Consider the following 12,464-nt stretch of genomic DNA (forward strand, 5'->3'; position numbering starts at 1 on the left):
AAGAAGTTGCATCTGTTAACTGTCCTGTCAAGCATTTGCCTCGAAAGCTGCTGCACCTGCTATTTGTGTTACATGCGCGTAATATATTCTTTACTTACATGTTAAGCATTGTATGTGTGAACTCCATATTATACACCAATTGTTAAACCCCCAATAGTTGTTAAACATTATTATACATACGACTCATATTCCTCGTCCAACAATGTTGTCTTTTTCAATTTTCATGGCCTTTTGACATTTTCTAGCTTCTTTTCCAACAAATCGTTTTATTTTTTGTTGATGCCTTCTTTTGTTTCAGATCTTCATCATCTGGTTATAAACTAAAGTTAGGGGTTAATATTTTCATGTAATGCAGTGGTATTACATATATGTAACACGGTAGTGTGCCCTATATGTAATATACTAGTTTTGTATATATGTAATACAACAATGCGCACTACGTATATGCAATATGTCTAAATATGCATGCCTAAAACATAAACACACATTCAATAATAATACATGATGCCTTCAAAAACAGTATTTATATACTACATATATGCATCATAGCTAAAAATTTGTAACAAATTGGGCAATAACATTCTTTTAGTTGTAGTACATACATGCACTGCAACTAAAAAAGATACAGTACATACATGCACTGCAACTAAAAGATACGCGATATAATCAAACGTTATTTTAGATATGCTAACATTACATTTTCAGTGTTATGTCTTTGTACTCCATGGTATATGGCGTCCTTCTAGCCTTACAAGATCATGTCATATACATATATGATATGTTTTACTTCAATTTGTACTACATGCATTTATGCACATATGAATGCAAGTTTTAATTGTAACAATGGCTACAAATTTCACATAGTCTTCAACAACGCCACATACACATACCATAATATACATATTCATAATATTCTAACATAACCAATTTGAAAACTCATACACGAATTGATTTGATTCTACCAAACAATTCTACCAAACAATTGACACTTTTCAATTAATCTTGTCGGTGCCTCTTTCATTTATGTCTTTCTTGCATCTTCCAACAATTGCTTTCTTTAATTTTATAATTCTTTTCATTTTCCTTTTTTGATACCTTTTCTTCTTCATACTCGTCAGCACCTGTATGTAAATTAAAGTCGACAGTTAATATCTAAATGCAATACGGTAGCAATACAGTAGCAATGCATGTATGTAATACATCATTACCAGTAATGCATGTATACAATACATCATTACCAGTAATGCATGTATGCAATACATCAAGACTACGTATAATTATTTATTATATTATTACTGCACATATGTAATGTAGCGATACCGTATATACATGTAATTATAAGTATTTCATATATGTAATACTAATGATATGTCATGCAATTATGCATTCTATAGATCATACCGTCATCTCCGCCTCATTTTCTTCGCCATGCTCGTGTTACTTGCCCAACAATGTCACATTTTTCAGTTTTCTAGACCTTTAACCTTCCCTGGTGCAGTTAAACACACGATTAATTTACTGCATATGTGCAATAATCAATAAATACAATTAGATGCATCAACATACATATATGCATTATAACCGGATATTCACACATACCGTCATCTCCACCTTCCCTGGTGCAGTTAAACGCACGATAATTTACTGCATATGTGCAATAATCAACAAATACAATTAGATGCATCAACATACACATATGCATTATAACCGGATATTCACACATACTGTAAAATTGTTGTGTTCGACTAACATATCTTAAAAATGTATCGTAAAAAAAATGATTCGTGGAATGCACATGTGCAATAATCAACAAATAAATGAACTCATATAAGCATATGTGTTGTCTGTGACTTCCGTTTGTGATCGTTAGGATATATTGTTCCCGATTGAAAAAAACGAACACAAAAAGAATAGAGACAAATTGAGTTTACTGCAGATTTATGTGTAATAAGATTGAAATATGTGAAATTAGGTTTACCTAGTGGAATTGCAGATCGATTCACTTGATTTCTCATATTATTCGCTTTTATATCAGACGATTTGCATGATTTCTCTATACGAAGTGAAAACCCTAACTCTGAGTAACGAGGAGAACGAACACGAGCGACAATTGGATTGCTGAAGATTACAATCGTTTATCTGTTATTGTTCTTCTGATTTGTGCTAGATTTTGCAACAGATCTGGATGAATCGAAACCCTAGATCATCGATTTGAAGACAAACGAAGTGAACAGACACGATTGAGAGTTTGAGAGAGGGAACAGAGAGATATTTATGAGACGATTTTACCCATCTACATTAAAAGCCCATGTTTTTTTTTCTTTTCCCCCTTCCCTTATTTTCATCCATTGATCAATGAAAATCAATGGTTTTAATGGAGTTCTCTAGTTCTCTCATTAAAACAAGTTCCCTCTAAATCCCACCCTATATATATATATATAACTAAATACTTTTTAAACATATGGCACGTGAAATAATTTGTTTAAAATAAAAATATACCGTAGCAGAAATTCTCCAGGGTGTCTTGTGTTATTTTCTCGTTCATCTTTGAGTACCCGCGTCAATGTCGGTCGTGTTTCTGTAGGCGAGCACACGTATCGCTGAAGTACACTTTTAAATAGCGGTGGATCAAAGCGTCCCTCTTGCGTCAGATTTTTGTTGAAGGTAATCAAACTCACGCTCAAAATCTTCGATAATATGCACAAATAAATATTTAGTCATCCATAAACAACGCGCAAAATTATCGGGATTGTTGTATCTCGGCGGGTCATCGAATTGATCTTTCATCAAATGAGAGTTCGCGGCTATACGGTGAGAACGAACAATTTTTCAGATACTTGGTCGCGAACTCACACGCACTCGTAACCACCTCGTCATTCGTCATGGCACCGTTAGCTGCAAAAATTTGGTTGTAACAATCTATTATCAGTGAGGAGGATGCGGTAATCCATTATTTATATTTTGAGTTGAATTTTTTGTAGAGTTTGTGAGGGTGTAATTTATTTTATTTATAAAAGCGTGACTTTAAATTGTGGGTTGAATAGAATAAATAGAAATAAATTTTGTTTTTTCTAAAAAAAAAAGAGATGTGTTATTCATACATTCTTTATAGGATGTATGTAGAAGATAAAGTGTGTTAAAAGGGTGTATAAATATTAAAAAAGTGTGTGTGAAACCATTGCCAAAAAAAAGTCGGCCGTTGTTTTAACACCATGGGCACCATCTACCTATGCTCTCATAGTGCCCGAGCGAGTCTTGGGGAGTTAGGGGTTGAACTTGAAATAATGGGTTGGACTTAGCCTACCAATTTTTGACCCAGTAAAAACTATTGGGCCGTCACACATGACCTGATTATTAAGTTTGTGAATGTGAATGTGACCAAGATATTATTAATTTACACAACAGAAGCCTTAACCGCCTCTCAAACATAATAATAATAATAATATTCATTCCTACCTCCTCCGTCTTGGCTTCAATTTCATTCAATCAACGTACTGCTACTGTTTTTTTATTATCTAGTTTTATCTGTAGGTAGTCGAACGATGTTTATTTTATGCTGCTTTTGTTCCTGTTAAAATGTCCAATTAGGTTAGTCTAATTGATCTACAATTATTTATTTGATTTTTGCTGGTTGTGTTCGTTTTCAGTCTTATCGTGTAAGCAAGTTAACTAGTTTAGAAATTAACCGTTTATAGGTTGGCTCGCTGTTCAGGTTTCGGGTGCAATGCGGATTGAGTTTCGAGTTACATTCAACAAATAAATAAAAAAGTTCATACACTTTAATGGACTCTCAAGTCTCAAACTGAAATAAAAGTAAACGATCTGGTACGCACAGCATAACAAACAATTTTAACCAACTCATGGCCGGGTCTTTACATGCGTATGCACATGTACGCACACGCATGTACGCACAATGGCTGTTTCAAATTAAGCATCATATAACATACCAATAATTGCCGGGATTTTTGATGGGCTGTTTGCTAAGTTTCTCGAGTTAACTTGCAACTGCAGAACCAATCCGAATTGTTGCAGACGGCTTCGTGTTGGGGTCTATTTGGGTCTCGGGTTTATTCGGGCTGGGTTGGACATTATTCATTCAATCGCCTCTAAACGTCAAATATACACAATGAGTTTGCATATGATCTGTTTTACATATAGACAGAAAATATGCTGCAGTTATTGCATTGGCAAATGTTGAAAGATGCAATCAAATTTCATTGTTTTACCTATGAACACAACAATCTAGTTGAATCATGGTTTTGCACTAATCAGTAACAACTTCAAGTTGTAGACAATAGCTAAACATTTATAAACAATTTTATAAGACTGTTATTTATTTTGTTGACTTATGTTTTTCAGAAATGGCCGGAGAAACAGGAATGTTTACAGTACAGCAAACCATAGGAACCGTCTTATGCTGCAAATGTGGAATATTAATGGCCCCAAACGCAGCCAATATGTGTGTCAAGTGCCTTCGTTCAGAAGTCGACATAACTGAGGGCCTACAAAAACACCTAACAATAATCCACTGCCCTGAGTGTGACTGCTACTTACAACCACCACGCACCTGGATCAAAGCGCAACTCGAGTCAAAAGAGCTGTTGACTTTTTGTGTCAAACGACTAAAAAACCTAAACAAAGTCAGGCTCATTGATGCTGAATTCATCTGGACCGAACCGCACTCCAAACGAGTCAAAGTCAAACTCAGAGTCCAAAAAGAGGTCCTTAACGGTGCGGTTCTCGAACAGGCTTACATGGTCGAGTACGTGGTTCAAGACCAAATGTGCGAGTCGTGTTCTCGGGTCCAAGCCAACCCAGACCAGTGGGTCGCTGCGGTCCAGCTCAGGCAACACGTGTCTCACCGACGCACGTTCTTCTATCTTGAACAACTTATCCTCAAACACGATGCTGTGGTTCGCGCCATTCGTATCAGACAAATGGACCGCGGTATCGACTTCTTTTTTTCCAACCGTAGTCACGCGGTTAAGTTTGTCGAGTTCATTCAAAAAGTCGTCCCGAGTAAGAGCCGCCATGATAAACAACTCGTGTCACAAGATACAAAAAGTAATAATTATAACTACAAGTACACGTTTTCAGTCGAGATTTGCCCGGTTTGCCGTGAAGATCTCATTTGTCTCCCTCCAACACTCGCGTCTAGTTTAGGAAACTTCGGTCCGCTTGTTATTTGCACGAAGATTAGCAACAGTATTGCGTTACTTGACCTGTTAACACTACGGGAATGTTTCCTCAGTGCTGACAAATACTGGGAAGCCGCATTTACGCCACTTGTTTCATCGAAACAGCTAGTGGAGTATGTGGTTTTGGATGTTGAGCCGAGTCCGAATAACGCGGAGAAACGGGCAAAGTATGTGAAGGCGGATGTACAGGTGGCGCGCGTGTCGGATTTTGGGAAGAATGATATAATGTTTATGGTGAGGATGCATCTTGGGCAGTTGTTGAACGCGGGTGATTACGCCCTTGGTTATGACCTGCACGCGGCTAATAATAATGACGTGGAGATTGATAAGTATAAATGGCTTGTGATTCCAGAGGTTATTTTGGTCAAGAAAAGTTAAGAGGAACAGAGGCTGAAGAAGCGGGGGAAGCCTCGGACTTGGAAGGTTAAGCAAATTGATATGGAGGTTGATGTGAGTGCGACCCGAGGGCGGGCTGATGAAGAGAAGAAAAATAACGAGTATGAAGAGTTTTTTAGGGATCTTGAGGAGAATCCTGATATGCGGTTTAATATTTCGTTGTATCGGAATAAAGAGTATGTGAAGTCGGAAATGGGGTCGTCGATGACGGATGGTGAGGATGATTTGCCTACTGTGCCTATGGAAGAATTGCTTGATGAGCTTAATCTAAGTGATGAGGAAGGTGATGGAGTTATGCAGGAATAAGTGTTACCGAACAATTTTGGTTTTGTTTGATTTAAATGTTTTTGTTGGATTTTTTTCTAGTTATATTCGGATTTGGGACTTTAATCTATGCTATTTTTGTTAACGGATTGGTGTGTAGAGCGTCGATTCTGCATCATTGTCTGGTTATGTAATGGAAGTTACGAATGATTATATATATTCGCGTATGTATTCAGTTCATGACACATCCTTCAGCATGGCTGACAAGCAGTCCTCATAGCGGCATGCTGTCAACCTAAGCGGTGATCAGGCATCCACACCGGACAATTTTACCATTTACGATATGACTACTCATTTCTAACATATAATTGTAGAGTAAATTGTCCAACTTTGATATGAAATTAGCAACTAAAAAGTAAACTCTAATAAACTATCACAAGTTGCATAGCATAATATCCTTAACAAAACAGTCAAACCCACCATGTAAATTTACTGCATGAATCTTACAAAGTACAAACATCAGAAGTCAAGACAATGAATTTTATGAAGACCAAATCGTTCAAGATTCCAGGTTCAACAGTCGAAATCCACAAAATGTTGGAATCTTATAGCGAAGGCGTTTTCCTAAGCTAAAGGCCAATCTTTTATCAAAACACGCATGATGTTACATCTAACTAGCTAACTAGTTAATCCTCCATCTTCATCACCTCCAGCTCCATCAATTCAGCCAATATTCGAGCGCACTCTGTGTTCGCATCTCCCAGTGCCTTTTTAAGCTGATCCACCTGTTACACGTACATAAACAGTCAAATCAAAATTCTCACTTTCCATCAGTTACAAAATCAAAAAAATAATAATGCATTAAACACTAATACACAAGCCCGAAACAACTTTCAGCACATTTCCTTTTTATGATATTACTCATTTGACCGGTTAGTGACACTACACAACCAGAACCAACCCATATGGCAAAAAGAATCAGAATTAATAATAATGCATTTTTTGTTAGATAAATTTAGTAATAATACACAACCCGAATCAACTTTCAACCCGTTTGCCTTTTATGATATTAGCCATTTGGCCGGTTAGTGATAATAATAAATACCCATATAGAGGGTCGAAATAAATAATAATGCATTAACACTAATATATTTTTTACACAACCCGAATCAACTTTCAAGTTTCAACCCGTTTGCACTTTATGATATTTACCCATTTGACCGGTAATCCTAATTTTGGCCTCCTTATGACTTTTTTTTGAATAAAAAAAATGATGTTTGGGTGTCCTTTTGATGTGAGTGAAAAGTTGGATAAGTTACAACTTTGTAACGTATGACTTTTCCATAAGTTAAAAGGAGGCCAAAATAAGGAATCCCAAACAACCCCTTAGTGATAAGGCACGAACCGAACCAACCCATTTAGAGCAAAAAGGGTTAAAACCGCCAAATCTATGCATTATATACAAAACTATGAGCTAATGTTTACCTTGTTTGTAAGCTCTTCTTCTGCTTTCTCAAACTCCATGCATCTGATAAAATAAATAATTTTGAAACAATAAAAAAACATTAATATTCTGTCTATTAACAGTGAAAAATGTCAGAAAATCAAAAAGTAGAAAATATACTAAATTATACTTACTGGGCTTTAAGCTTTTTGTTTTCGTCTATCACCTTTAACACTCCGTTGTGTGCTGAATTAGTCTACACACATGATAATAACAAAACTAATTAGTAAATGTCAATCTTATGCACTAAAAAACTAGGAATATTATATTTACCTGAGTAGAGCCGACATTAACCACCTCCGAGTGAAAATTTGGAGACTCGTCACCCAACTTCCTTTTCAAGTTCGACCCTTTAAAGATTCACGAAGCACAGGTGATGAAACAAAATACACTAGCGAAACTGATTTTTTTTTAAGATTTATAATTAACTGTTTCTTACCTTCTTTGAAACCTGGTGGAACGCTTTGTTTTAACTCTACTGGTTTCAGTAAAGAGGGGTTGGAATAAAGAGCGGACTTGCTGTTTACAGTAGGTATAAATGGTGCTTTTTTATCAGTGGGCCCAGTATTAGTTGCATTTCTCCTTTTTATTGAAAAATCGTCAACATGCTGATGAATGAAATTAGATAAACCCGGAGTTGGAGGGCGGGCTTTTTTCTTGATTTGATACCCAATCAGCCCGCAATGATAATCCCTGAAGTTTTTTAACAACTACTTTAGAATCAAGAAACATTTTAAAAGAATAATGTAGTATATACTGTGTATAAATCAAGAAATCACTTACCAGTATTCCCATGTCATTTCTTTCAAACGGGCCACAAGTTTTTGAAAAAGTGAGGTTTTCTCAAAATCTTGTTTATTGTGTGTTGGCTCAATAAAATTTGCTTCGAGAACACCTGCAAGAAACCGTTAAGATTGTTAAATATAAAACCATAAACACAAATTCTTTGGGAAAAAAAACACTGCATACAAAATCTTACCAATAACACCTCTGCCTCGGCTGTCAGCAAAAAGGACAACTGGTTGAAATGGCTGGGAAAAAACATCAAATTTTCAAAAACTATAAACAAAAAGACCCCTTTTAGAGATAAATATATTTAAATAAAATTTTGAAGAGGAGCGAGTGAATCACCAGTATCAGACGGTTCTTGTGATAGATGTTAAATCCATGCACACTAACATTCGGGGCCTCCTTATCAAACCCTATCGTTGTAACCACTGCATTCTGAATTTATCATAGAATTCAACCATGGGTAGATATTAGTGCATATTTATATATTATAATAAAATATAAAAGTAAAGACCAAATATTGAAGTATATATTAATACAATACAACCTCGGATCCATCACTTTGAGGTCTATACATGATAAATTCTGTGTGCTTTAAGTCATTAGCAATATTATGGTAGAGAACGACTTTCCCTCGCAATACCATAGCAAAAGTATCCGGTAATTTCAAGTACAAAATGGATAAGTATGCCTGAATCAAGATCAAAATATAAAAAAATTAGTGGAAAAGGATAACTAGAATGAAAATGGAAAAAATATAAATAAAAAACTTACACGAAGAGAACAACGAAGCCGATTAGCAAGGTGCTGTTCAGTTGCTGCCATACGAGAGCCTTCTTTAAATTTACTTTTTCCATCCCAAGTAATACAGATATCCTGAACCAATTATTCAGTCATATGCACACATGAACACACACATACACATAATATGAGGAAAATAAAGTAGGAATAGGATTGAAACCTCGGGATCTGTCTCAAAATCAAGCTCCATATTACCGTCACCATCAAGCCATAAATTGTATATGATGACTTTCGTGCCATGAGAACCAACATCATCAAACTAAAAAAAAAGATGTCGTTATGTTTCAATGTGAAATATTAATAATTTCCTATCAGTGAAATCAACTGTAAATTATTTTAAATCAGGCTTACTTGCTTCAGTAGCTCTTCTTCTGTTGAATACGGAGACCATTTCAAAATAACAGATAGGTTTGAATTAGGGTTTTCTTTACTATCTGAATGCAAGGGATCAAAAGCTCCCGTCATAAAGTTGAACTTGTAGTGCACCTGCATATTATTAATATGATAAATATTAGATTTATTCATAAAGTGCCTTTTTATAGTAAACCAAACTGAAATAAATTCAAACCATTGGGACTACTATCCTGTCATAGCCTGCTTGGGTTAAAAATGTGTATGATAAAAGTCCGATACTTTGAGTTAATACACTGTCATAAATAAAACAAAATAAATTAAAAAAAAAAAGATGATAACTTTAATCCACAAAAATTAACAAAAAATATAAAGATACAAGGATGCTAACAAAGTCAAACCTGCCAGTTAAGTGACGGCTGAAAACTATCACATCCGCTCCAAGCCTCATTGTACTGGTCTTGAAACCATTTCCATCTGAACTTGTCTACAAGTCAACCAATCAAAATGAAGGACAAAACAAACAATGAAATATGACAATCAAAGTTGAATATCAAGAAAACATACACTTCCCAATTGCAAACTTTGACTTCTTATCTGAAAACCCGAAACTCAAACAATGACGCATTGCTTCCGGATCCATCCCACCCCCATCATCTAAATTAAGTAAATTAATGATCAGTCTCACTACCTCAAAAGCATAAGTGCCAAACAAAACCTAAAAAACACAACAATAATTCATCTAAAAAATCTTTTACCTTGAATTAGCAATGCTGTACTTCCATCTCTTGGATTAACTTTTTTGTCTATAATTACATATGTCGCGTCATTTTGTATCTACAATAAATGAGCATACCAAAACATAAAATCAAATACCATTATAGCATAAATCACAAAAGTGATAATATAATACCAAAGCTAATTACCTCATCCACAGCATTGTCAATAAGCTCTGCAATAGCTGCAAGATAAAAATTAACAGAATTCATTAAACATGAGAAAACTTGCAGCTAAATAAAAACAAAATATCAAGTTAAGCTCAACATACCACCAAATGCCCATTTATGAGAAGTTGCATTCGAATGAAGGAATTTCGGGTGTATGTGCAGATAACTAGATCCCGCTGTCATATAAATTACAAATCATTAAGTTCGGAAAATATATACAGATACGCTATATAATATAAGAGTAAGAAAATAGGTAATACATTTAGTTGTGGACTTTGGAGCAAGATCATCATTGTAAGCCCCGGCTTTCCAGAATTGTCTACAGAGTGGTGCAGCACATATTGGTGAGGTGGAACATAGATTGGCATCATCTACTGGTGATTGTTCTTGATCCAACACACTAGTGCCTGTAGAGCTCCTATTTTCTTCATTATGATTTTGCTTTTGTTTAAGCGAGCCTTCACCTGCAATTGTTTCCAGCTTAACACCATTTGCATCCACGTCGGGTTGATCATAATCACTAAAGAACTCAGAAATGTCCATGCAGACTTATTTTATTCACTGCGAACGAATCAGGAAAGCGAGTTAGTATGTTACTAAATGCAGGTCGTTACATAAAAGGTAATTTAACACGATAACTAAAAATCTATAAAAGATCACGATTTCCAAGTTAACAGATTGCTGAGGCTTTACAAAAAAATTACTAATAAAGAACACATTGACAAGAACATCACAAATCACATTTCAAATATGCATGGAAACATTCTAATTACTTTGTCAAGCATTACATACACACGAAATACATTTTAAACATGATATAGATCATAAAAATTGTTCTTCAATTTGACAAATTTAACGGTGTGCAGTGCAGATTCTTAATTTCCAAGGAAACGGATTGCCAAGGCTTTAGAAAAACATTACCAATAAATAAAGCATCAATAAGAACATCACAAAATCATTTAAAATACATTGTAAACATGAAGTAGATCATAAAGATAGTTCAATCTTGAAATATGCCTTGAATAGATAATAGACAAATAGTATTTTTTTCTACAATCAGAAAGATTCAAGGGTGTAGAAAACTTTAAAAACTGCAGCTGAATCTAAAAAACTTTCGACTTGATAAACTTTCAATGAACTTAAAAGGTGCATAATCAAACAAACGTTTACAGAAGCCGTGCGACTAACAACTCTTGCGTCACAAGTTAAAACTGATTTAGCTATTTAAAAAACCCTAAACATGAAAAGAAAAAAGAATTAGGAAAATCAAATTAATTGTTACAGCAGATAAACAAGCTAATTATAATAAAGTTTAAGTACCAGCAGATAAAAACTTTGTCGATCGACGGAATCAAACGAAACTAAAAAAACAAATATAAAGGCATAATCAAACAAATGTTTACAAAAGCCGTCCGACTAACAAAAGTAAACATACAAGTCTAGACCATAATATCAAGTAAAACGCGCTCCGGCACACACGAAAAACCAGCTGTTTCACACCTTATAATGGAAACAATTAAAGACAACTTAAAAAGCCCTAAATTATTATAACCTAGCTTCTATTACCACTTAAATCCTAATAATTATGAGAATTTATATCAATACACATAGTACATTACTATAAACGATTAACTTATAACTCTTTCAACACAAGTTAAATCCGATTTAGCTATTAAAAAACCCTAAACATGAAAATTAAAATTAGCAAAAATTAGCAAAATGAAATTACATGTTACAGCAGGTAAACAAGCTAATAATAATAACCATTAGCTACCAGCAGATAAATACTGTGCTGATCGACAGAATAAAAGAAAATTAGGGTTTTGAGCTCACAGTTAATTATAAATTGTGCTTTTTGAAGACATGCAGTTGAAAGAGAGTGATCGGAAGCTACGGTGACTGAATTGGATTGTGAATTGGTGGTGTTCACCGGCGGAGTGGTACGGCGGCGGTGATGGTGGTGGTGGCGGCAAAGTGGTTTGAGAGCAGGTGTGCGAATATTAATAATAAGAAGTGACGGAGGGTAATATTATTATTTATTTACGGATCTTAAAAGTTGTAAGTTAATAAAGTTTTTACTTTTTTTAGAGTATGGTGACATAGTAATAATTAGATACGGAAGAAGAGGTTAACATCATCGAATATAGTAAGTCAACCGGGTGCACCTACATCTTTAACCCAACCCAATATGTTATGTTAATTTATGTTAAGGGG

The 12,464-nt window shown here is 34.9% G+C and overlaps 1 protein-coding gene and 1 pseudogene across 1 annotated transcript; one reads left to right on the forward strand and one right to left on the reverse strand.

The window, feature by feature from the left end:
- Positions 1-4,361: 4,361 nt before the first annotated feature.
- On the forward strand, positions 4,362-5,900 carry LOC143562427 (uncharacterized; annotated as a pseudogene).
- A 410-nt stretch (positions 5,901-6,310) lies between these two features.
- Positions 6,311-12,248, reverse strand: LOC143562444 (protein MICRORCHIDIA 6-like). The gene is made up of 20 exons (XM_077050237.1): positions 12,084-12,248; positions 10,511-10,811; positions 10,352-10,426; positions 10,230-10,264; positions 10,062-10,140; positions 9,871-9,960; positions 9,705-9,780; positions 9,521-9,599; positions 9,304-9,438; positions 9,113-9,211; positions 8,926-9,027; positions 8,699-8,842; positions 8,494-8,586; positions 8,342-8,393; positions 8,146-8,257; positions 7,802-8,055; positions 7,636-7,712; positions 7,497-7,558; positions 7,344-7,386; positions 6,311-6,643 (listed from the first exon to the last, which is right to left on the reverse strand). Exons 2-20 carry the CDS (start codon positions 10,791-10,793, stop codon positions 6,545-6,547), a joined length of 1,989 nt encoding a protein of 662 aa, XP_076906352.1. The 5' UTR covers positions 10,794-10,811; positions 12,084-12,248; the 3' UTR covers positions 6,311-6,544.
- Between the last annotated feature and the right edge of the window lie 216 nt (positions 12,249-12,464).

The sequence above is a fragment of the Bidens hawaiensis genome, unplaced genomic scaffold (genome assembly GCF_021521415.1).
Source record: "Bidens hawaiensis isolate Kalapana, Puna unplaced genomic scaffold, B.hawaiensis_p1.1 tig00021017_1, whole genome shotgun sequence".
Classification (NCBI taxonomy): domain Eukaryota; kingdom Viridiplantae; phylum Streptophyta; class Magnoliopsida; order Asterales; family Asteraceae; genus Bidens; species Bidens hawaiensis.

What these genes read in the sequence shown, in the direction of transcription:
- LOC143562444 (XM_077050237.1), bottom strand. Translation starts at nt 10,793, where the DNA reads ATGGACATTTCTGAGTTCTTTAGTGATTATGATCAACCCGACGTGGAT. An exon ending in AAAGTTTGCAATTGGGAAGT is followed by an intron (nt 9,781 to 9,870) that starts GTATGTTTTCTT and finishes AGACAAGTTCAG; the next exon opens with ATGGAAATGGTTTCAAGACC. An exon ending in ATTTTGAGACAGATCCCGAG is followed by an intron (nt 9,028 to 9,112) that starts GTTTCAATCCTA and finishes TAATTGGTTCAG; the next exon opens with GATATCTGTATTACTTGGGA.